Below are 24,750 nucleotides of genomic sequence, written 5' to 3'. Positions count from 1 at the left end.
TATATAGAGACTATGAAATTATTTAAAATCTCTGTTTCCCAAAATACCAGAGTTCCCCTTCACCGAATCTCGGGAATGATTTTTCAATAATCATTTCCGTTTATTTGTCAATTGTTTATTGTTTAAATACATAATTGAATTATCCTTGCTATACACAATTAATGTTATATGTATTATCCATCATTTGCTAGGCTCTGGTAGTTTCTTTAGCTTTAATTCCCCTCTAATTGAACTTTCCGATCTGATCTTCGTTTGGTATGGGCATTACCAAGATTTAGCTAGTTTTATTTGGATCGTAATTGGTTGGCTCTCGCAAATGGCATAGGTTTTATGTTTATTTCTTCGTTGAGAGAGAACATTGACTTGGTGGTTGCTGTTCTTTTTTTGTGTGTTTGGGTTTGCTTAAAATTGATTTATCTTTATTAGTCGGTAAAGCCGCGATAACACTGCAATTCTTCACACCATCAAAATCAAATTCAAACATTCTACTTCTCCTTGGGCACGAACACGATCTTTCGCGACTTGAGCGATGACCACTTGTGTCGCTTAATGTAATACGAGATGACGGTCAGGAAGCCGAGGATGCCGATCACCTTGATCAGCAGCTGCTTGCGGTCATCGTGCTCCGGCTCGGAGGTCCACTTCAGGAAAGTGGCCACGTCCTTGGCCAGCTGGCTCTGCGTCGGCGGTGTGCCGTCCTCGTACTCAATGACCTGGAAAGAGGGACATCCATTATAATATTGCAATTACATTTTGTATGGGTTTTTCCTCCTCATAGATATTCTTCAATTTTAAAATGAGAATTCATTTCTTTGCTGTGATACACTTAATAGGAAAATATAGAATTTTGCATCCTAGGAATATATTTAAAAATGTATTCAAATAGCTTGGAAGTTTTTAAGTTTCGAAGATCTTTTTCGAAAGTTGAAAATCAAAATACAAGAATCTATGAGAAGAATAGGTTTACTTATAGATAGACTACCCACCTCGTTGTACAACACCTGGGCCATGGAAATGGCACCACCCGGGAAGTACGGGTTGAAGTACTGGCCCTCGCGCAGCACCACTCCGGCAGGAGCGTCGTGGTAGCCAGTCAGCAGGGAGAAGATGTAATCCTCTCCGCCCTTGCGCGCCGACACGATGTAGCTCAGATCCGGAGGATAAGCACCGTTGTTGGCAGCACGGGCCGCCTCCTCGTTGGGATACGGCGACGGGAAGTAGTCCGACAGCTTGCCGGGGCGATTAAAGTAGTTGCCGGTGTCATCGGGACCGTCCCTGACCTGTTGAGGGAATATACAAATCCATTTATTACTATATAGATTAAGGAATCCCATGAAAAGACTTACCGTGATCTGCTCGGCTTCAGCCTTGGCCTCGGCTTCGGTGTGGCTGACACCAATCAGATTGCGGTAGGCGATGTATTGCATCGAGTGGCAGGCGGAGCACACCTGCTTGTACACCTCGTAGCCACGGCGAACGCTAGAAAAAAGATTTAATATAATCAGTTAATTGAGAAATCTGAACATAGTATAGTACAGTATATTATTTTTCAACATTTTTTATATGGGTCAAACAACATTCCATAAATATTATTTTTTCAAGATCGATCATCAGAACTATTATACTGATAATTATCAGTACACTTTGAATATGATTTAGAAAGAATTCTAAGTATTCTATATACTGACATTATTAGATTTTTAAGATTAGAAAATCATGCTGTGTTGGCACAATTTAGTTTGTTCAGTTCGAAAAACTGTGTTTTAAAAACACTGTTTTTGTGTTGATGGGTATGTTTACAACACCGGGATAATATCTATCTATCAAGTAATTATTCCAACCGAATATCCATCCAAATTTGGTTGAAAGAGTTTTACAAGCATCTCAAAAAGATAGAAATCTCTAGTTCCAGATTTCATAAGGTTTTAACCAGGGATATCCCTCCACTACGTTACCTCTGGTGGTCCAAGGCGTCGAAGAGGCCCTTGTGGTTCCAGCCCTGTGCGTGGGCGTGCACCTCTCCGCCGGAGGCCTGCACGGATTGCTCCAATGCGAAGAGGAGGGCTCCTACTCCGCCGGTAATCGCTCCCACGGCTCCGATCAGCTGTTTGCCGCACACACCAACACACGTACACCCGCACACAGTCACCGAGAAGCAAACGCGTTTTGAGGTTAGGTCCGATCGGGTATTATGAAATGCCAAGTGGGGAATATCTGGGATTCCTGACTCGCAAACTTACCTTCTTGTTGCCGCTTGCCCAGCTGCCGGCGGAGGAGAGGTTCTTCGCCTGCAAGGAGAGAAGATACGATTTTAATCTCTCGGTCGGCCAAGGAGAGTACGAATTTTTGCACGGAGTTACATAATTGGGGTGTTCGGTTCGTATCTAAGCAGTGCGGGACCCATAAGATCGGGGATCCCTAGTATTATTCACTATACCGTTTATTTCGGACTACTTGGCTTTGCAATTTATCCCCGGGAGTCATATTATTTGATGTTTTTCTCCATTTGACACGACTTCTTCAGGGGGTTGTGACGGCACTATGGAAAATTTGGCTCCGTAGGTCCCGATTTTTACCTGCTGCAGGTTGAGTGCTGGCGCGGATTTCAGCATTCTCAAGCCATGGAATCTTCGCAATGTCGCTGCCATGGTGGCCGGAGTTTTAATTTCTGCGTCGTCTGGTCGTGTAAAGGAAACTCTGCGGGCAGCCAATCGCCAATCGAATCTTTTAGTTCCACTGGCACAACGTCTTCCTCTTCTTCGGGACTCTCTCGCGGAGGTGGTGGGCAGATGTTTTCTCGCCCGCTCTAACCACGAACTCGTTCATTCGGCGATAGTTGGTATTTTTATCATATTATTTATTTACTGAATATGTTGTATTTTTAAATTGATATATTTATTTAATTACATTATTAAGTAAATTTTTCTAAAAGAATTTTCTTTTTACGTTTTTTGAATTTCTTTGTTTTGTTTTAAAATCTATTTAATTTTTTTAGATTAGGTAATTCTAAAATATTCTCTGCATTAAGAAAATTATTTTCAATACCTACTTAAAATACATCCCAATAATCCGACTAAAACAACCTGTTGGTATTAAGTTTTTTTTCTGATTTTTGGCAACCACTTGATGATATCTTTAAGAATCTTTTTACTACAGCTGTTAAAAACACCAGAAAACGTAGTAGTCCCTTGGGGGGCTGACGTGTTACCAACGTATATGCGTTTTTTAAACTTCTTCAAAGCTAAGTAAAATGTCTCTTATAGATCGTTTTATATGTTTTTACATAAGATATATATTTTTATATTCTTATATTCCGCATTACAACTAATGTTAAATATTTATAAAATCAGCTCTTTGGTACTTTCCAATCAGCATCTACGACCTTTATCCGCTGATCTGGCAACCTCTGAACCTCTCGTTAGTTTTTCGTACTTCCCCATAGCAGCTGACTACCCGTCGTTTAATCATTAGCAAAAAAAACCTAGCAACGCATAAACAAATGCGAAGAAAAACCCCCAATATCGATTTCCACTAAGTGCGGTCTGCGCAAAAAGTGGATAATAGAACTCACTGGATAAGGAATAACCCGAGGAATCCAGGATCAACATCATAATGCCGCAGGACGAGGGAAATAACGGGACAACGGCCCAGCTCGATGACGAAATCGAGAATGTGCGTGTGGTGGTGCGAACCCGACCCATGGATAAAAATGAGTTGTCCGCCGGAGCGCTAAGTGCGATATCCGTGGATAAGATAAACCGGGCCATTACGGTGATGAAACCCAATGCCACGGCCAATGAACCACCGAAAACCTACTATTTTGATAACGTTTTCGATGGGGGTTCCAATCAAATGGATCTCTATGTGGACACCGCTCGTCCGATTGTGGACAAGGTACTGGAGGGCTATAATGGCACCATTCTGGCCTATGGACAAACGGGCACCGGAAAAACCTACACCATGTCCGGAAATCCGGATTCGCCACAAACAAAGGGCATAATTCCCAATGCGTTTGCGCATATCTTTGGGCACATCGCAAAGGCCAAGGAAAACCAGAAGTTCCTGGTGCGAGTCAGCTATATGGAGATATATAACGAAGAGGTGCGGGATCTGCTGGGGAAGGATGTGGGCAAGAGTCTGGAGGTGAAGGAGAGACCCGATATAGGGGTCTTTGTCAAGGATCTCAGCGGCTATGTGGTGCACAACGCCGATGATCTGGAGAATATCATGCGTTTGGGTAATAAAAATCGAGCCGTGGGAGCCACCAAAATGAACGAGGAGAGTTCCAGATCCCATGCCATCTTCTCTATAACTGTGGAGCGGAGTGAACTGGGCGAAGGTGGTGTCCAGCATGTGAGGATGGGCAAGCTACAGTTGGTGGATCTTGCCGGTTCCGAGAGGCAGTCCAAAACCCAAGCCAGTGGACAGCGACTCAAGGAAGCCACCAAGATCAATCTGTCGCTTTCGGTGCTGGGAAATGTCATCAGTGCTCTGGTCGATGGAAAAAGCACCCACATACCATACAGGAACTCCAAGCTAACCCGTCTGTTGCAGGACTCCCTGGGAGGTAACTCCAAGACCGTGATGTGTGCCACCATCAGTCCAGCGGATAGCAACTACATGGAAACTATATCCACTCTGCGCTATGCTAGTCGTGCTAAGAATATCCAGAACCGCATGCACATCAATGAGGAGCCCAAGGATGCTTTGCTCCGTCACTTTCAGGAGGAGATTGCTCGTCTTCGCAAGCAATTGGAGGAGGGCAGCAGCTTGGAGGAGGAGCCACCCAGCTCTGAAGAAGAGGAGGATACAGCTGATGATGAACTGGAGGCACCCCTGGAGATTGAAATGGAGTCTTCTACAGTCCAAGCCGTGGAGAAGAAACCAAAGAAGAAGCGGGAGAAAACCGATGCTGAGAAGGAGGAACTGGCTCAGCGTAAAAACGAGCATCAGAAGGAAATCGAGCATGCTAAAACGGAGCAGGAAACGCTTCGTAATAAACTGGTATCCTTAGAAGGCAAAATCCTCGTGGGTGGTGAGAATCTCCTGGAGAAGGCCCAAACTCAAGAGATGCTGCTTGAGCAATCCATTGCCGAGCTGGAAAAACATGAGAAATCCGAGGAGGCACTCAAGCAAACCCTGCAGCAAAAGGCCACCGAAAGGATTGACATTGAGGAGAGGTATTCTACGCTCCAGGATGCCAGCACAGGCATTACTAAGAAGATCCATCGGGTGATGCAGATGTTGATGGGTGTGAAATCGGAGCTGGCAGATCAACAGCAGGAACACCAGCGCGAAAAGGAGGGAATCTACGAGAATATCAGGAGCCTGTCCAGAGAACTCGCCTTGTGCGAGTTGGTCCTAAATTCCTATGTGCCCAAGGAGTACCAATCGATGATCAATCAGTATACCCACTGGAATGAGGACATCGGGGAGTGGCAGCTAAAATGTGTGGCCTACACGGGAAACAACATGAGGAAGCACATCTCGGCCCACAAGACCAGTGGCAAGGAACCCGAATTCCTAGATCTCTCGCATGTCTATCTCAGTTACAATACCGATGGAGTGTCCAATCCTCTGCGCTCCAAATCCGCCAGGCCAAGGACTTCAGGCGTCCCCAGACCCACAACCGCCAGGCGATATTGAAGGGAGTTTTGGAAGGGCAATCGACTGCTAGACCAGATGCACTTCCTCAGCGGTCTGCGCGTCCAGTTTTGGTTTCTACTCCTGCTAATCCTGATTTTCTACAGCCTCAAGTTTATTTGCTCAGCGAATTTCCTTTTTGTTAGACCTTAGTTTTTGTTGATTTATTGTTTAGGACATACTTTTTAGGTTGAACAACGGTGCAATACATTTACAACTGTGTTTGTAATTTTAATTTTTAACTTATATCTATTTTATAATGCTTATAACTAAGTAGAAACAAGATTTTACTCGAATAGGCACAAACATAAGGTATTATTGATGTGCTCTTGGCTTTTAAATAAATATATTATACTCACAGATAGCAGTGTAATCTTTTTATTTAAATAGGAATACCTGAAGGGCCTAGTGCGGGCGGGTTAGATTTATTAAACAGAAAAAATATGCTACAAATTCTGTAGTTCGGAATTTAGCGAAGAGCTGAAAAGCATTCTGTGGATTTTCATCCCCTTTCTGGACAAAACTGAAATTTGGACGGCCTTGGGACAGCTGGTTCCATAGTGTAGCGGTTATCACGTCTGCTTTACACGCAGAAGGTCTCCGGTTCGATCCCGGATGGAACCAGGAGGAAATCAATTTTTTGTTTTTTTTTAAATAGTTTTTTTTTTTACCACTTAAAATTGTTTTAAGAGGCATCAACATTTTATAAATCGTAAGGACAAGTCCAACAACAACTAACATGTTTTTTAACGCAATTAAACTTATTATTTATTATAATTATTGAACATCGTAAACAATGTATACAATTTTTTAGCGTTTCAAAAATTTTTTTAATAGGAACGTTATGAAACATAATACAGTTTACAAATATTTGTCCCATTTACTTGGTGTTAAATTTCTTTAAACAAGCACTTCGGTCTCCTTAAGACCATTTAAGAAGTTTTGTAAGCACTTGGAACAATTTTGAGTAAAAAAAATGTTTTCAATATTTTACAAAATAATTTGAAAAAATTTAACTTCCTTCTGGTTCCATCCGGGATCGAACCGGAGACCTTCTGCGTGTAAAGCAGACGTGATAACCGCTACACTATGGAACCAGCTGAAAATCGGGTGGCAAAGTTCTCATACAAGACAACCCTCAGAAAGGTTCTCAAATATAACGGAAATTTAAAATATAATCGAGATTTAAAATAAACCCAAGAATGTGAAAGCAGGGAATATTGCTTATTAGCATATAAGCTTGAGCAATTCCCTGGACTTAATCGATAAATAATAATTTCTTAAATTTAAAATCCTTTCATCTTTATTTTACTTGGCTGCCACTGTGAGCCATTCGATTTATTCAAATGCCTTCCGCTCAGGTGTTATTTCGATCGGGATTACTCATTCCACCTGCAGGGGATGCCATTGTTTGTTCAGGTAAACCTGTGATAAGAAACCCGAACTGTACTTTTTCCTACTATTTATCCACGACTTTGTGCGAATTTCAGCGCCTGTCGCTTTTTAGGGTACCCAAATTAATCAGGCTAAGAGCATTTTCGCCATATCACTCGGGTCTTATCGCCGCACGTTTTGTTTGCCCACTTTGTTGCTATAAGCGATTTGAGGGGCGGAGTTCCACTCGAAAACCCATACCGATATCGCCGTAAGACGTCACGAATAACTGTTCAATTTACATATGCACATGAAATCAATTCGCCAAGTTAAAAAAAGAGAATTCGTTGCCAGGTCCGAAAGATCGGAGTAAAAAATTCAGGGAGAGCAAGGTGAGATTATTCACACACCGGCTGCCAAATGAGTAAAAAAAAAACTCAAACACTGAGCTACAGGGGAAATAGGAAAAATCACATAAATTAGGCTCCTCCTATAATTTTTAATCAAAATTTCCCTAACTGCTTTTAAATTTATAAAATTTTTCTTTACTTTTAACAATATTTGTATTTTAATAAAAAAATTATGAAACATAATAAAAATTTAAAGATCTTCCTTTACTGAAATTGTAACATCATTATCTTAACATTACTTTTACTAAAAAAAATTGAAAATATGTTTAATACTATCATTTTTTGTTTTTTAAATTCCCCATGGTCTTTAATTTATATAATATAATTTATCAGTCTTTAATAGTATTGAAGTACATCATTATCTTAACTTTTTCTTTACTAAAAAATCTAAAAAAATATTTTTGAGAAGACCTTTTCCGTTTTTAAATGTTTTTTTTTTTGGTTTTTAATATAAAAAATAAAAGTTTTCTTTTTTTATTAGTGCCGAAACATTTGAATTTTCACTGGTTTTTGTAGCCCGGTGTAGTTGAGCGTTTGCTCTCGTACTTTCTGCGGACAGACCGAACCGATAACCGCCCTCTTGAGTCGAGTGAAAACCCCAGCCATTCCCAGCGATCGTAAAACTCTTCGGCCTCAGGCCCACAATATCATTCTCTCCGCTGCGCATCGTCGAAACGGAAGGAAAATTGCTTTTATTCCCTGCGATCTGTGTTTCGTGTTGAACTCGAGTTTTTACTTCGTTTGTTATCTTTTCAATTTCACTTGGATGTGCAATTGCCGACGCTAAAAATACGTACCACATACAATAAATAAAGAGTATCGTCCGACGCTCAGTTTAAATAATATAAAAAATTTTAAAAACGCCACGTTCTCGCGTTCTAAAAAACTCTCCCATAAACACTCAAAGCAGCGCATTACATATATTCGACCACGCTGTATAATTAGTTACTTGCCGCTGATATTTCAAACAAGCCGCATAGCAACAATAGCCCCAAACATTTCAAAGATCTGAAGTGAGACGACTTTTTAATCGAAATAAACGTGCGTGTTTAGTTCTCAAGAACCGCTAATAAACCCATCGAACAGAGAGTGAAATCGGGAAAAAGTTATATACACCTTACCCAGTGCGTTTCCAATGTAGCCCTTCATGGATAATTAACACGAGAGCGTTGTGTGACTATATAGCAAAATCGTGTTAAAGCAAATTTCGCAGTGGCTGAGTTTAGCAGCGATCCAACAAATAGTGCCCCTCAATCATCTCAAAACCCCAGCGAATTTCTCTCATTTGTCAGCGCGGAATTTGCCTGAGTCACGAGCCATTTCAATTTTCCGGTGAGTTGTCCTCGCTCTCGATCTTATTCCGAAACCGAATCGGTAGAAGACTGCTGAACTCGGGTGTTAAGTGTTAACAGTTAGTGAAAACAGTTCCATTGTAGCATTATTGACCTCGAGATGCCATGGCGAAAATCAGGAACGCGTCGCAATATCTGTTTACCGACAAAATAGGGTCAACATATTGCGATTGACTGGGTGTTTTTTTTCAATCAATGGGCAGGGATTATCTGGGGCTCGGGGATCGAAAGATGAGACGCAATAGGGGTGGCTGTCCTTTGAGTGACTTCTGTTCACTCGCCAGGGTTGTATTTTTCACAGATTTTCCAATTTGAAGCAATAGGAATGAATGAATACGTTCTTTGACTTTTAGGACAAATACGTATTTTAATCTTATTATTTTCATTTCTACTTTAAATAAGTTTAAAATTAAAATATATTTTCGTGATCTTCTATTGATCATATATTAAAAATAGATAGTTTAAGGCATAATATATATATATATGTATATATATTTTAAATCTCTGTGGGAAATGTTAAATGCTCTCACATTTTTATGGTTTTCATAGTGGTCAAAGTTTTTTTCTAGGCATTCCATGATCTAAAATTAAAATGAATAGCGTCATTAAACAGCCCATTTTTAAAGTATTTGTGCCATTTTTTATGGGTTGTTTAGTCTATTGAGAAAATTTTATGTTAACATTTTTTAAGAACTGATTTACTCTCCACCCATGAATGTGTTTTTTAAATTTGCGGAACAAGATTTCCAAGGAATAGTTAGTAATCCCATGCGGTTTTTAATCAACTTATGAAATGATTTTAATGTGCCATACTCTTATCGAAGTTCATTGGGGAAATACCAATAAGTTCGCCCATATTTAGCACATGTCTCTTCGAGACCACTGATTAAGTTCCGTGAATGACTTCGCTATCGGCTATTGGCTAGACTTTACTCTGAAGTTGAGTCATCCGTTAAATAACAACTCTGACATATATGTGTTTTCGGTATCTGAATCGTAACGGAATCGTAGCAGATCACATGAGTGTCGAGCAGATCGTTGACATGGGTGAAGACCCAGTAAACAGTACTCCACACGATGTATTTACTGAACTTCTAGTGGAGGTTTGCCAAATAAACATGTCATATAAAAAGTAAGACATAGGGCATCCAAAAATACCTCGTACTTGACGTATTTACGTAGATTGTCCGACCGTTTTAGTGCCTTTTCCGCTGAAACATCCACATTATCTCCAGTAGATAACCATTTTTGCACGAGATCAGATGTGAGGACTCCAAACATATCAAAATCTGTGGCAGTTTAGTTCTAGCCTCACCACTGAGCAGTTCATTTCGGCCACCAAGCAAAGTTTATTGAAAAGTTCATTGAAAAGTAAACCTCCGCAAAATGAAAACCTTGCGAACAAGTACGTTTTTGTTCGCTTAAACAAAAGTAAGAGTTCAACCTCAAAAGCCAATGGCCTAGAATACAAACTCCACAAAAAAGAGACCAAGATATAACTTCTCAAATTACCTTAAAAGAAAAAAAACGATCGCCGGAAAGGCAGGGGTAATTTTTGGTGCCTAGCAACAAGTTTTTGCCTCTGTTCCACTGAGCATGCGCGGCTCTTTTCAATGAATGTTCCTCGGAGTCTGCTTTTCTTGAGCAAACAAATAAAGGCAATAAAAACTATTAAAGCAACAAGAGGGGCAGGTCTTCCGAGAAGTTGCCCTGCTCACATTCTCAGATTCCCACAGCCCCAGACAAATGAGGTCAAAATCCTTGAGGTTCTTGTCCTTACTGGGTTGGCATACAGTAGGGATTCACTAACTCCAACGGCAGGAGAAACAGGAAGATCAGAGGACATGGAAACAATCTTTGAATAGTTTATATATAAGAGATTTACTTTTAATGTTATGGAAGTGTCAGCAAGAATGGATTTAATTAAAATATATTAAATATTGTTATCTTTCTTAGAACACTAATAAAAAGAGTTAGGATTAGGATATGTCATTAGGGACTTATTACCTCAGAATTGTTCAACCTATTATTATTTTTAAATGGAAGAGCTACGCAAAATATTTAATTTCATCCTTAAAAATGTTGACCACATAGGAAAGTTAGAGTTAAAGAAGTTCGACTGTATAGTATATGAGTTCAACATGGAATGCAGACAGTACAAGAAGAAGAACAGGAAAGCAGGGAGATGAATCAGTCTGAACAAAAGGGAACATACAAGTAGGTTCTTTAGACTCTCCTAAATCTCCCTTTACTTGGTATGTACCGATCACTAAGAGCTTTGATATTGACCGACAATTGTCAATAAAATTGTGTAGAAAAATACAAAGAGATAGAGATTAATCAAGGTTATCCACTGCCATTCGATTTACCCTCTAGTTATGTAAATGTCTGTGTGTCTTGTTTCATGTTGAGACAAAGTTGTCGCCATTTCAATTCATTTCAATTGAGAGCAGGCCCCCAAGAAATTTTGATTGACCCCAAAAAACTGACTCTTATCAATTTGCTGAGCGAAGAAAGTGAAATGCACTAGAAAGCGCAAAGAGAGAGGCAGACGGAAAACGAGAGGAAGCAGAATGCCCCACAATTTTCATGGGAAAACCATTTTCAATTGCGCACTGAAATGCGGCTCAATTAAATGTCAATTTCAATTGTAAAACTGTAGCCAAGCGGAAACACGATTGCCTGTCAGTTAGCAGTTTGCATGGACAAGTGCATAATGCGCAAATAAATCAGCCATAAAGGCCATAAACAAATCTGACCAAGAGAAACCTTGCTGAATTAACCCCAAGACCTCACGTTCTGCGACCTCCGATGTTGCACTTCTTCGGCAGAGATAACCGAATGGCTGTTTTGAAAGCGCATATAACACCTGTCAATCCGAAGAGTACCCAACCGAACCCCTTCCTCTAAAATGGCGGCCAAGTTCAATAGAACTTTTGATTGCTAAAAATGAACATCGCTCGAAAACGTATATTCCCAACTAATAAATACCTAGTTCTCAGATTAACCTAATTTTTTTGTTGGTTTTACTTTCATAAATGTTGCAGACATGATCATATATGTGTTCCATATTTTGAAAACAGCTGAAGGAGCTAAAAAATGTCAAAAACATCTATACCCTGCTTGATTAAATCCCATTCAATATCAATACTTACATATATGTGAAAAACATAGTGCCATATCTCAAAATTTAGGATCACAATGATATCTTACTAAATCATTTACTTAAGAAGGTCCAGATAAATGCTCCAACTTATCAAATAGTATTAAAAATGCCCACCTTCGTAAAAAATACCACATACCCGTGAACTTTTCGCCTAGCGGGTATGAAAATTTCGCACGATTTTCCCGCCTTCGTCGAGTGGCTAGAAAAACCCGAGTCCCGAAAGACAAAAAGCCGAGTGTCGAAAAAGCACCGCCAGTTTCGGTGGCAACGTCAAGGCATTCGCACGATCCAAAAAGATACAGGGCGATCAGGCCAACAGATTGACGTAAAGGAGATTCCGCTGTATCTTTAAGATACTTATTCAGTGCAGATTTTTCCGGTTTACGCGGCATACAAACATTTTTAATACAAATTAAGTCGCAGTCCCCTCGAATTTTAAGATAATTGCAGTTAATAGATTTTGGTAAGTGACTTATCAAAAAGGTAAACGAACTTATCAGCCACGGGATTCTTTAAAATAACCGGTTTCCGTTGCATCAGAATTACTGAACTGATTAGTTCCGAAAAGCTCTCAAGAATTATATTATTTTTCTTAGCTTGTTGTGCCATTGACATTTGAACAATAACATAGAACTACGCATTGACAGAAGAAAATAAAAATTCAGGAGAAGAAAATATATTATGAATAATACAATATAAACAATGCATACAATTTGTTTAAAAAAATTCAACAAATCAAACGAAGTTGCCGTAAAAAGTATACACAATTATACATCCAAATAATGGGGATCTTACGTAAAGTCAAACCTTTCAAAGGGGTGTAATATTTGGAGGAAGTTATATCATTTGCTTATATCATGGATTCAATAAATTGTTTCCCCTGGGAATACGAAGTGAAAAGAAAATCATGGGGACAATGGAATCTTTTTTAATATACCTGATTATTCATGAATTCAAATCGTTCGCAAATTATGAACATTCTATTCTATGCCGTTTTTATTCCCTGCCTATTAGCATATACTAATTTAGAATTTCCCGAACCAGCCCCTAGCTAATCAAATATATATACACATTTGTTGCCATATTTAATCTGATTAAATCAGCAGACTGATCGTATCATTCACAACTCACTTGCGATAAGCTGGTTGAGTGGTTAGCATCTCGATTATCATTCGATTGGAGCGTGTTGAATCGCATCAGCTGAGATGAGTGAACTCGATGGCATTTAAAGGGAATACTACGCCTTTTGGGTCTTAACAACTCGCTCAGACGCTCGCCATAAATTTCCCCTAACTCAAATTAAATAACCTGTCCCGTCCACGTGTGAATAATAGAAATTCTGTCCGGATCTCCGATCCCCCAGTCTCAGACGTCGCGACGCGTCGCTTCGAGTTTTGTCTGTCTGTCAGTAGTCTAAACACTCGACAAGGGCTCCAATCCGAAAATGTGCAGTCCCCACAAAAGATAAAGTATCTGCACAGCAAAAAAGGGCTTACAAAATCAGAAAACGTTATAGTGAATGAATGAATACGGAAATTTTGTTTAAATAGTTTAAAGCCCCAGTTAAGATGGCTTTTTAAAAACATAAGATGAGATGGAGGAATTTATTCCTGATATGTATGATATATGTGTTCAAGATCTTATGTTATTTCATAATGAACTCAGATTAAAGCTTTAAGGAGTTCGTAATCCAAATTTAAGATGACCATTTCAGAAACATATTAAAATCCGTTTGGGGAATTTAGTTTAATACTTTTGTGCTCAGTGTATGCCTTCCGCAGTGCGGCGCTGTCTGGCATTACAAAACAGGCGCATTTGCCTTGCTGACTTTTAATTTAGTTGCCCAAGCATCAGTTTACACGGTCCTCACTCCAGACTTTCGACTCGGACATGGGGCTTATCAAAATCGGCGGCGTTGTCAACTGGATAGCGGCGCGTGGCATCGGCCAAGTTAGCAGTTTTCACGTTACCTCAATCGAATGCCATGAAAAGCAAATACTTATGCATAGTTGACGATTCGTGGGCATTCATTCAGTGATTCCCACAATCTGGGGGAGTGAATAAACTGTACAATACGGTTTATAATGAATTTATTTCCTGGATAACTCACGTGGCACGTTTTGAGATCCCCCCTTTCCACTTAATGCCACATGTAGCGCTCGGAATTCTACGAAAGATTATGAATTTGTTGTGGAATTATATATTGCAGACAGCACAAAAATGCTTTAAGTGTTTACTTAGTCTGTATATTTTGAATGAATGAACAATGGAAATTATGGCCAGCCATCAAAAGTTTCCGTTTCCAATAGAAAATCGTTATTAATCAAGAAAATAATTGAGTATACTATATACCCTTCTATAGATATGGAAATATTCTTTTAATGAGTTATGGAAAAAATCGGGTTTTTACCAAAAAATATAGTAGGATTATGTGGGTCGATTTCATGTGTTTATCTACTTCATAAATTCTCAAAACTACATGTGTGGGTTTTTATTATTGGCAAGTGTAATATTTTGTAAAGCCCTCTGAAATTAGCACACCATTACTTAAGAATATCTTGATCAGTTCTTAAATATCACACATATATCAAAATATATATTTTCGTTAGTAAATTTCCTTTATAGTACGGAAAAATTTCGTTGCGGCTAGACTATGATTTATCTTATCTGACTGAACTATATAGAATTCAGCTGATTGAACTTACGTTCTTAATCTGCCAAAAGCTAGACATGCATATCTAAATATTGAACTAATAAATATGCTGACAATCTTATCAATATTTTTTCACTTGGCGACAGCAGAAGTTAAGCTCGATTTGGGTCTGGCCTGTGTAAATTATTTACCCCCGACTGAAATGTGATTGATCAACTGACAAACGGTTGTAAATGCATATGATAATTTTGTCAGGGCTATGAAAACATTGTCACTATATCTAGCTCAGTAGCCCATACAGGGGATTTTTATGGATACATATATATATGTATCTAAAAAACAAAACAACTGTGTTTGCACGACGATAATGATAATAGCGTTAATCGAGTTAAGTTAGTTAAATGAGCTGCAAAGACGTCAGTGGGATCTCACAACCATTCCCCAGTTTTATGCTCCTCTTGCTATTTTAGAGCCTACGTTTGTTTTTAGCTTTCCTGCTAATTTCTTACGTCAGTTGAAGTTTACCTCGAACTTGTCAGTTTTGGATCTGTCTTTATACTGTATACATATATTGGCATCCCAGATGAGGGGTGCAGCCTTCAAAGAGGGCAAGTCAATTAAGTTTTGTTATGGATTACCTTTAATATGTTTAAAAATATAAACTTGTTTCACTGATTTCAACGATTGATGTCTTGAGGCTGACTCTTTTCACTTTATCTTAAATGCTGTTTATTTTCACAGCGAAATGAAATGGAAATGAGTGAAATGAACACATTTCCGTTGCTACTTTGGATCTTTTTTTATAATTTTCAGTTCAATTGTTTACACTGAGCCTTGAGATCATTGATTATAGCTTCACGCCCACTGATTAGTCACAGAAACAAAAGTGTTACCTCACATATGAATTATTTGAAAGTTAAACTGTTTTAGCTAAAAGGCTTTTAAAATTGGCGTTGCAAAAAAATATCAGTTACCATGTTAATTGAGTCGTTTTGCAAAAACAACTTAGTTGTCAGGTTATCAAACTGGCATTTCAGTTAAATGACTGTGGAAATTTTACGATTTAAATACTTGGAAAAGAAACTGTTACTAAATAATACAATTTTCACGCATTCATTAATTTTAACGACTCTATGCCATAACTTCTAGACTTCATTGAAGCTTTCCAACGTATCAATTAAGTACTCAGTCATAATAAAATTCCAGGTCTTAAGATTATTAATCGCAATTGAGCCGATTAAGGGTTGTGACAACAGGCACTTATGGTACTATGAGTAATTAGGGATAGGATTATTATAAAATATAAATAGTTATTAATAGGTCAATGTGAACTCCCTTAAGATTTCTAAGAACTCAATTACTTCTCCTTCCTTACCAAAGACCACCAGTCAATTAGCGATCATATATCATATCGCATATCCAGTAATTGCCATGATCAACATTTTATGACAAATAAGCCAACAATAATAAGCGCGTGCGCCTGCTCAGCGTTGTCCAATCGAGTCCCAAGTAAACAAAGACACTCCAGACTTCTTACTATTAGTCGGCAGAAATCAGACAAATCTTGAGACGTGCGACCAGTTGAATAAATAAGCAAAGAAACGAATTAATAAAACGTAGACCAAATGTCTGAGTAAATGTTTAAGTTAAAGGCGCCTTTTAGTTATAGATAATCGAATATTAAACTAAACAAAACATATGTTTTAATTTCTTTCAGTTCTTCAAATGGGTTGACTTGTGATATTGCAGCTTCCTGGACCCGGGAAACAAAAGGTAATGATTATAAATTCAAGTCCAATAAATATTTCCTCCTCTAAGTATCGACAAAACCTTAGATTTATAAGATACATTTAATCACAATCAGAGAAAACAATCTAGGAATACACATTCAATATAAATGTTTAATTGTATAAGCATGCTGACTGATTGATGTTAATACCATCCAGATTTGTTCAAAAATTTTGCAAAAAAAAACTATTTACGATACTTTGATAGGATTTGGAATTTTTTCCCCACGTGCCAAATGTACACAATAATATTGTTTATTCCCGCCTAGTACAGGTTTAATTTGGAATTTCCGAATAGAATTTCCAATTTACATTAGGGATTGTGCAAGATCTTCAATGAGCTGGCATTGGCTTTGAAATCGTATAATTTATAGACGCAAAAAGCAATTTGGTTTTTGTAATCATAATGCTGTTTATTAATTAACTAAGGACAAGTCTCAAGACGAGGTAAATAAACTGATTGCAAGTTTTCCGCTGTTTCTACCATCCACATTCCATTACGATCTTGAAGATTATTTAATTATGTAGATTTTTAGACCACATCTGTAGAACAGGTTAGCACCTGCTTAGGTTTTTTAGCACACTCTTACCATTTCCCCAGCTGCTGTGTTGGCCATAAAGCAACTTGGCTACTCGAGTACTATTCGAGCCATAAAATTAATTTATTAGTTTTACAAATGCTTTAATTTGTTTACAACCTACCACGGGATTTGCAAAAAAGGAATTTCCTTTGCCAAATGTAGCGAAAGTGTGAAATAAATATTTGGATAATGGGATCTCTGGGGAAAGTGTGTAAATATTGGAAGTGGTTCAAGGGCGAATCATTTGAAGATTTAGGTATAGGTTATAACATTTAATGAGCATGCAGTAATAAAGGCAATGAAAACAGAAATCTTTGAAATGTTTATTTTCGTTAGTTATAGGGTAAATATTTACACTGATGAATGGCTGTTATATGGCATAAATAAACTTTCCATCAAGACGTCATATGTCTTGATATATGATCATGATCTAATATATCAAATGGTTTTTTTTATTTTCCAGGGATACAACTTGAACCTCAAAAGACATAGCCAAAATCCACAGACCCACCGCCAACCACCGAAACCATTTAAAGTCAACAGTAACGCATATATAACCACCTGGAAACCGTTGGAATCTCTGCTTGAAAGCAGCGCACCACCCATGAACCACTCGGCCAAGGCGCTCAACAGCGTGGCCACCGAGATCAGCACCTCCTGCTCCTCCAGCACCTTCACCATCCATCCACAGAACCACCTGCACACTGGCCACCTGATTGCCCACCGCCTTGGACACTCCTACGCCGCCCGTGCCGATCACAATTATTTGGGTTAAGCCCCTTCAAAAATCGAGTAGAGTCTGAACATTGGAATACTAGTGATTCTTGGATCGTTTTTCGGAAGCATCTTCTTTCTTCGAATCGTAGCAGCTTCAGGACGGCCGGTACAATGTTGAAAGTCGTTGGTGCATCGTGGCAAAAAACGCGGATAGGGACCTACATCCTCATCGGTGCTGGTCTCTTGGTCATCGGAGCCTTCTTTATCGGGTACATGGAGCGGCCGGAGTACGATGGCACCTACTGTGCCACCGCTCTGTGGACCAAGCAGGTGGGCTTCCAGATTGAAAACTGGAAGCAGCAGAACGATCTGGTCAACATTCCCACGGGTGTGGGCAGGATTTGCTACAAGGATTCGGTTTATGAGAATGGGTAAGGGGTCTACTTCTGCATTAAAAACTAGTTTCTACTTTCAAAAAAATAGTAGCTTTGAATTTTAGATTTTGTGAGTTAAATAACGATTTTTTCTATAAATGTACTCTAAATGAAAATATCTTTAAAGTAAAGTAGTCTTAAAAAAGCACGATTTTTGTATGTCATGTTAACTTTTGTTATTGGGTTAAGCTGACATAAAGTTTGTTTAAATTAAACACTGCATTTTCTGAAGATTTGTTGTTCCTTAAATAAATTCATATTGAAAAAATTAATTTGTCCTCCTAAGCAAATTAAGTTAATCTATACTTTATCTGACAGATAACTAACCAGAACATTTACATGACACTGAGAAATAAGCCCTTTATAAAAAATAGATTTGTAAAAGTAGAACCTTCGTATTTTAAAAATCATATACCCATGTTTTTTTCGTGTGATTATTTTAGACTTAAAGTAAATTCAGATTCTAATTTATTTTTTGATAATATTTTTAAGATGGGCCCAAATTGAGGTGGAGACCCAACGAACCTACCCGGATTGGGTGCAGGCCTATGCAGCTGGAATGCTGGAAGGTTCGCTGACCTGGAGGAACATCTACAACCAGTGGTCCAAGTACGTTTTTATATAGTATATATAAACCTCAAGATTTTATTGAGTTTTCCCCATCTTATAGTACAATTTCCTCTTCCTGCGAGCGGGATGAGAGCACAAAGAAATTCTGCGGTTGGCTGCGGGACCTCTTGACCGAAAACTACAATCGCTTGAAGAGGCAGACTGATAAGGCTGAAAACGATCACTACTGGCATCAATTGCATTTGTTCATCACCCAGTTGGAGGGCTTGGAAACGGGTTACAAACGTGGAGCATCTCGAGCTCGTTCCGATTTGGAGGAGGAGATACCATTTTCCGATTTTCTGCTTATGAACGCCGCTGCTGATATCCAGGATCTGAAGATCTACTATGAGAACTATGTGCTGCCCAATAAAACGGAAAATGCCGAGGAGTCGGTTACGGATCAGCCCAAGAACTTCTTCCTGCCGAGTGCCTCCATGCTGACGAAGATTGTGCAGCAGGAGGAGTCGCCACAGGCACTTCAACTGCTCTTTGGTCATAGTACGGCAGGAAGTTACTCGTCGATGTTAAGGATACAGAAGCGCTACAAGTTCCACTATCACTTCTCGCCCAAGCTAAGGAGTAATACGGTGCCCGGCGTGGATATTACCTTCACTGGTTATCCTGGCATCCTCGGATCCACCGATGATTTCTACACCATCAAGGGTCGTCATCTGCATGCCATTGTTGGAGGTGTTGGCATCAAGAACGAGAATCTGCAGCTGTGGCAGGGAGTGGATCCCAAGAAGATGGTGCCCTTGGTGGCTCGAGTCATGGCTGCCAATCGGATATCCCAGAGCCGACAGACCTGGGCCAGTGCCATGACCAGGCATCCGTTCACCGGAGCCAAGCAGTGGATCACCGTGGATCTGAACAAGATGAAGGTGCAGGACAATCTGTACAATGTCCTCGAGGGGGATGACAAGCATGACGATGCTGCGGTGACGGTGAACGAGAAGGATAGGACAGCCATACAACAGCGTCATGATCAGCTGAAGGATATGGTGTGGATCTCGGAGCAGCTGCCTGGATTGATGGTGCAGAAGGATGTGACCCAGGAATTACTGGTGGCCGGCAACTCATCGTGGCTGGCCAACGGAGTGCCGTACTTCAAGAAGGTCCTGGAGATGAGCGGCGTGAACTACAGCGAGGATCAACAGCTGTCGGTGGCCGATGAGCAGGAGTTGACCAGTTTGGCGGCTGTGGACAAGTATCTGCGTACCCATGGCTTCCGCGGAGATCTGCTGGGCAGCCAGGAGTCGATTGCCTATGGAAACATAGATCTGAAATTGTTCTCCTACAATGCCCGTCTGGGGATTACCGATTTCCATGCCTTTGCGGGTCCAGTCTTCCTGCGATTCCAACATGTCCAGCCTAGGGCTCTGGAGGATGAGGCGGGACAGAATGGTGATGGTACTGGTGGTGCTCCCCCCGCCGCCTCCATGGGTGATGAAAGACTCAGCGTGAGTATCGAGGATGCAGATAGTCGGCTGGCCGAAATGGAACTCATTACGGAACGGCGACCGGTGCGAAATGATATGAGGGCCATTGCCATGCGAAAGATTGGCAGCGGTCCCTTCAAGTGGTCCCAGATGAGTCCCGTGGACGAGGGCGGCGGTCATGAGGGACATCCCGATGAGTGGAACTTTGACAAGGTCTCCCCCAAGTGGGCGTGGTAGATCAGCGGAGGAGGTTTCTTTCTTTTAAACCCTTGTAGAACCCAATCGAATTTGTTTACCCACCTCCATCCATTTGAAAACTGGAAAGCAATAATTGTCCTAGATTCAGTAGATAGTGTCTTGTCTTGTCTCGTATAACTTGTGTGTTCCTAGTTGGTACCATATCTTACGTCCATAGTCTTTTAGTATGTATTGTACTTATGTGTCCAATCGATTGTTGTCTTCCAGTTGGTGAACTTTTTATTTCCCGTAGGTCTTTTGTAAATTAGCAACGAAATTGTAAACCTTTTTTTTAGCAGCAAATTTTTGTACTTTATAACTTTATAAAAGAGAAATAAAGAAAACTACCAAAACCACTAAATGGTTTTTAAATATAGACTTCACTTTTTTCAGGTGGTTTTCGACTTTATAAAAGTTTGTGTTTAGCTAAGTCAAAAACCTTTTAGGAAAAGTGTAAAGCAAAAGCTTTAAAAGAGCTTTTGAAATAGGATTCTTTTATTTATTTATTTTCTTTACTAAAAAAAATAAATTAAGAAAATATTTATGAGATGATAAAATATCTGATCAAACATGAAAATAAGCTAAAACTTTGACTCTCGCTTAAAAAAACATTTTATATTAGACTATTAAAGAATTCAATGACAAATTCATAGAGGTATTCCACTTCAAAATCTGAATCAAAATACCCAAGTTATGCAATCTAGAAAAGCAGTTTTGAGTTCCAATTCTGAAACCAATTAGAAATAAGGAAAAATCGAACATGAAAATAGGTCAAAATTTTGACCCTCGTTTAAATGATATATTTTAAATCAGATTATTAGAGAATTCAAACACAAGCTCATAGAGGTATCACACTTCAAAATCGGAATCAAATTACCGAAGTTATGGAATCTAAAAAAGCAGTTTTGGGTTCCAATTCTGAAACCAATTAGAAATACGGAAAAATCGAACATGAAAATGGGTTAAAATTTTGACCCTCGCTTAAAAGATATATTTTAATGTGGATTATTAGAGAATTCAACCACAAGCTCATAGAGGTATCACACTTCAATATCGGAGTCAAAATACCCAAGTTATGGGATCTAGAAGTGCAGTTTTGGGTTCCTGTTCAATAAACCCATTGGAAATACGGAAAAATCGAACATGAAAATGGGTCAAAATTTTGACCCTCTTTTGTAAGATATATTTTAATGTAGATTATTTGAGAATTCAACCACAAGCTCATAGAGGTATCACACTTCAAAATCGGAGTCAAAATACCCAAGTTATGGTATCTAGAAGTGGAGTTTTGGGGTTTCCACTCTGAAACCCATTTGAAATACGGATAAATCGAACGTGAAAATGGGTCAAAATATTGACCCTCGTTCAATAGATATATTTGAATTTAGATCATTAGAAAATTCAAACACGAACTCAAAGAGGTATCCCACGTCTAAATCGGAATTCAGTAACCCAAGTTATGGAATATGGAAATGCAGTTTTGGGTTCCCACTCTGAAACCAATGGAAAATACGTAAAAATGGAACATGAAAATGTGTCATTGTGTATTGACCCTCGTCAAAAATAAATATTTGAATGCAGATTATAAGAGAATTTAGCGACAAACTCATGGAGATATTACACTTCATAATCGGATTCAAATTACACAAGTTATGGAAACTAGAAGTGCAGTTTTGGGTTCGAATTCCAACTTTTTATTGGTATATTAATGGAAGCTCCTCCACCGAGAGATAATTTAAGGAGTTACACCTAAATAATTCAAGATTCTTAAAGATTTTAGAAGATGACTATTAGAAGTAGGTTTGAGATTTAGAAACTATCTTTTTATATTTTTTCTCTCGACGAACATATATTTTCTTTTTTAAGCTTTTATTTGTGACACTTCTTTTCGGCGCCTCGTCTCAATTATACTCCTGTTCTTCGGAGCGTGAGGACGGAGGACCACAATAAAGTACAAGCTGAAACTTGTCAAAAACAATTCGTAGGAGAGCCCCGCACCAATTACCAAACTCAAATAGATCTATTCCGAAATTCAATTTGCCCTCGCAGCTCGCATCCCGGGCAGCCAACAAACGAGGCCAATTACTTTAAAATATTTCGTTGAGCAAACTTGGTCGACAACTTTCGAAAAAACAAAAAGAAAGTACAAAAAAAAGGAAAAGAGGTTCGTTTCTTTTGTCTTGGTCGGAAATTCAGAGCCGGCAACAGGCTGCGAAGAGGAAGCTGTGCGGGTGACTAAGAATATAACTGAAATCCCTTTTATGCTTTGATTATGGTAATTTTGCGATTTGTTTTCATTGCAGTGAAACATGCAATTTTCCTATATATATACATATATATTATGTAGTCCAGCTAAGGGGGAAACAATGAGCTCTAGCAAGTCGCTGGTATGCAACTTCTTAGCTTGACAAAGACCAAGCCAAAGAGTCGCAATTTGCATAAGTTGTGCCAACGAACAAACTAGCCAGGTACACTCAACAAATATTTTATAGCCCCAAAATCAAAAACCAATATCAAAGCTTAAACTAACTTTTCTAGAAAGAAATGCAGTTCATATGCTACTTCATTTTGGGCATTATTAAAAATATATCTCCGTCAGATTTGTCAAGATACTTTTAAAAAACCAAGATTTTACGTTTCCAAAAATATATAAATAAATATAATATATAACTTGGTCAAAAATCATTAAAAATTAAAAATAACAAAAAAATCTTGTACTGATCGCAGCCGGTAGGATTCGAACCTACGCTCCCAGAGGGAATCTGATTTCTAGTCAGACGCCTTAACCGCTCGGCCACGACTGCTTGATGGGAGGGCGCTGCGAAGAGGTACTGAAAAGTGTGGGCATGCCACCATGCTTATAAAAATAGAGCGGATACAATCTTATAAATTTAATTTATACAGAACAGATACGTTCGCATTTTTTCACTATCATTGGTTAGTTATATTGACTATTTATTAATATATCTTATCTTTGCCGTTCCAGTTCTAGTTATTAAAAAGATTAAGTATTGGGTTGAGCTATATTAAGAACTTGATTGGAATTTTTTTTTTTGTTTTCTTCAAGTTCCGTTGGTCTATTTAAAGATTGTCTACAAAATGTTAAGGAAATCTTTACTCTGTATATGTTTATTATAAATCTTTTCAAACATTTTAATGATGATCTTAAAAATATATTTTCTGAAAAATATATAAAAAGTATTACCTTATAAAGAATAAGTGTATGGATTTATACTTTTTGAAACAAACTGAAACTGTAATTTGTATCTGGACATCATTTTTTTAGTGCATCGTGAGAGCAGGAATTACGGTGAGGTATTTTGCATACTTCAGGTCATTCCCGGGATTTCCCGCCTGCATCACCCCCTCCATCTTCCTTGTTGTCTCTATATCTCAGCCTCTGCTCACATGATTTGGCTGAATTATGGCCGCCATTCAGTTCGTTTCGCCCTTGGGCTAATTTATAAACGTAAATTTACTTTGATGCTAATGACGCTGCTATGGGCAAACAACAACAAGCTCTGTCCTCCGCGCAGATAGTTTTCAGTTGATATATCAATATGCATGGCAAAGGTGGAAATTAGTGCATTTGCTCAAGGGCCCCCAGTGCCGATGGCTATATTCTATATGCCATTTCCACCGATTCCAATCGCTTTAAACCATCCCTACCGCCCAGTTTTCAGGTTGGCAGGTGTTGGCGTTGTGCAGGCAGTGTGATTTATGGTTTAGCCACGCAATTGCGTAGCATACAGTGACCAGCATTTTTAAGTGTTCAACGCTGCGTATGCGTAACATATGTGCCGCCAGTATTTCTACCTGCGTGGGCGTGTGTATATTTGATTTAATTATGTATGCGTGGAAGTGGAAACATTTGTGGATGTATCCTACTTTTGGGCAGCGTGGATTGGTCACAGATGGTTACCAGAAAAAAAAGACTGACCAGAGTTGGTAAACGCATAAAATTAAAAGGTTGAGGTAGAAAATAATTGAAATTAAAATCAATCATCAAAGATGAAGAGCCCTATCGATACAAAATAAATGCCTCTATAAAGTGATAAAATTTAATATCCCTTCTACTGATTGGGAAATGCATAATGAGTAATGGAATCATGTTTATGAAACACAATTTATAAATGTTGTGTACCTTTTCATGGACTATATTGTTATTTATCTAATACACATATTATATTATTTTGATCTTGTTAGTAGAAATGTATTAAATTACTCACAAATCGGGTGCCCACCTGGAGTTACGCAAAACACAAATAAACAAAACCCTATATGTTCAGGTAAACCATTTGACTTACATTTCGGCCTGATTTGCTTTCCATCAACATTCAATTTA

The 24,750-nt window shown here is 38.9% G+C and overlaps 4 protein-coding genes and 3 non-coding genes across 9 annotated transcripts; 4 read left to right on the top strand and 3 right to left on the bottom strand.

Moving 5' to 3' along the window:
- Window positions 1-99: 99 nt before the first annotated feature.
- Window positions 100-2,767, bottom strand: LOC119552874 (cytochrome c1, heme protein, mitochondrial). Its single transcript, XM_037862774.1, has 6 exons — window positions 2,577-2,767; window positions 2,241-2,288; window positions 1,956-2,104; window positions 1,347-1,479; window positions 987-1,280; window positions 100-713 (listed from the first exon to the last, which is right to left on the bottom strand). The coding sequence occupies exons 1-6, from the start codon at window positions 2,646-2,648 to the stop codon at window positions 486-488; spliced, it is 924 nt and encodes a 307-aa protein (XP_037718702.1). The 5' UTR covers window positions 2,649-2,767; the 3' UTR covers window positions 100-485.
- Window positions 2,768-3,445: 678 nt separating this feature from the next.
- LOC119554552 (kinesin-like protein KIF3A) lies at window positions 3,446-6,003 on the top strand. Its single transcript, XM_037865518.1, has one exon. The coding sequence runs from the start codon at window positions 3,613-3,615 to the stop codon at window positions 5,644-5,646; it is 2,034 nt and encodes a 677-aa protein (XP_037721446.1). The 5' UTR covers window positions 3,446-3,612; the 3' UTR covers window positions 5,647-6,003.
- A 191-nt stretch (window positions 6,004-6,194) lies between these two features.
- On the top strand, window positions 6,195-6,267 carry Trnav-uac. The gene has a single exon. It is a non-coding gene; the product is annotated as a tRNA-Val (tRNA).
- A 400-nt stretch (window positions 6,268-6,667) lies between these two features.
- Window positions 6,668-6,740, bottom strand: Trnav-uac. The gene has a single exon. It is a non-coding gene; the product is annotated as a tRNA-Val (tRNA).
- A 1,342-nt stretch (window positions 6,741-8,082) lies between these two features.
- Window positions 8,083-17,777, top strand: LOC119553077. 3 transcript variants are annotated; one of them, XM_037863206.1, is made up of 3 exons: window positions 8,083-8,759; window positions 16,316-16,371; window positions 17,430-17,777. In XM_037863206.1, exon 3 carries the CDS (start codon window positions 17,571-17,573, stop codon window positions 17,739-17,741), a length of 171 nt encoding a protein of 56 aa, XP_037719134.1. In that variant the 5' UTR covers window positions 8,083-8,759; window positions 16,316-16,371; window positions 17,430-17,570; the 3' UTR covers window positions 17,742-17,777. The 3 variants fall into 3 exon arrangements, 2 of the variants coding, with proteins under 2 accessions (XP_037719134.1, XP_037719135.1); XM_037863207.1 differs by lacking the exon at window positions 8,083-8,759 and adding an exon at window positions 10,191-10,210; XR_005219754.1 differs by lacking the exon at window positions 8,083-8,759 and adding an exon at window positions 12,198-12,408 and having other exon boundaries at window positions 17,430-17,572.
- Window positions 17,778-17,818: 41 nt separating this feature from the next.
- LOC119553075 (putative phospholipase B-like lamina ancestor) lies at window positions 17,819-20,762 on the top strand. The gene is made up of 3 exons (XM_037863205.1): window positions 17,819-18,114; window positions 18,610-18,726; window positions 18,788-20,762. Exons 1-3 carry the CDS (start codon window positions 17,855-17,857, stop codon window positions 20,403-20,405), a joined length of 1,995 nt encoding a protein of 664 aa, XP_037719133.1. The 5' UTR covers window positions 17,819-17,854; the 3' UTR covers window positions 20,406-20,762.
- Window positions 20,763-23,127: 2,365 nt separating this feature from the next.
- Trnas-aga lies at window positions 23,128-23,209 on the bottom strand. The gene has a single exon. It is a non-coding gene; the product is annotated as a tRNA-Ser (tRNA).
- Between the last annotated feature and the right edge of the window lie 1,541 nt (window positions 23,210-24,750).

The sequence above is a fragment of the Drosophila subpulchrella genome, chromosome 3L, assembly GCF_014743375.2.
Source record: "Drosophila subpulchrella strain 33 F10 #4 breed RU33 chromosome 3L, RU_Dsub_v1.1 Primary Assembly, whole genome shotgun sequence".
Classification (NCBI taxonomy): Eukaryota; Metazoa; Arthropoda; class Insecta; order Diptera; family Drosophilidae; genus Drosophila; species Drosophila subpulchrella.
The sequence above is the reverse complement of the archived record's forward strand: the minus strand, read 5'-3'. Positions and strand labels throughout refer to the sequence as shown.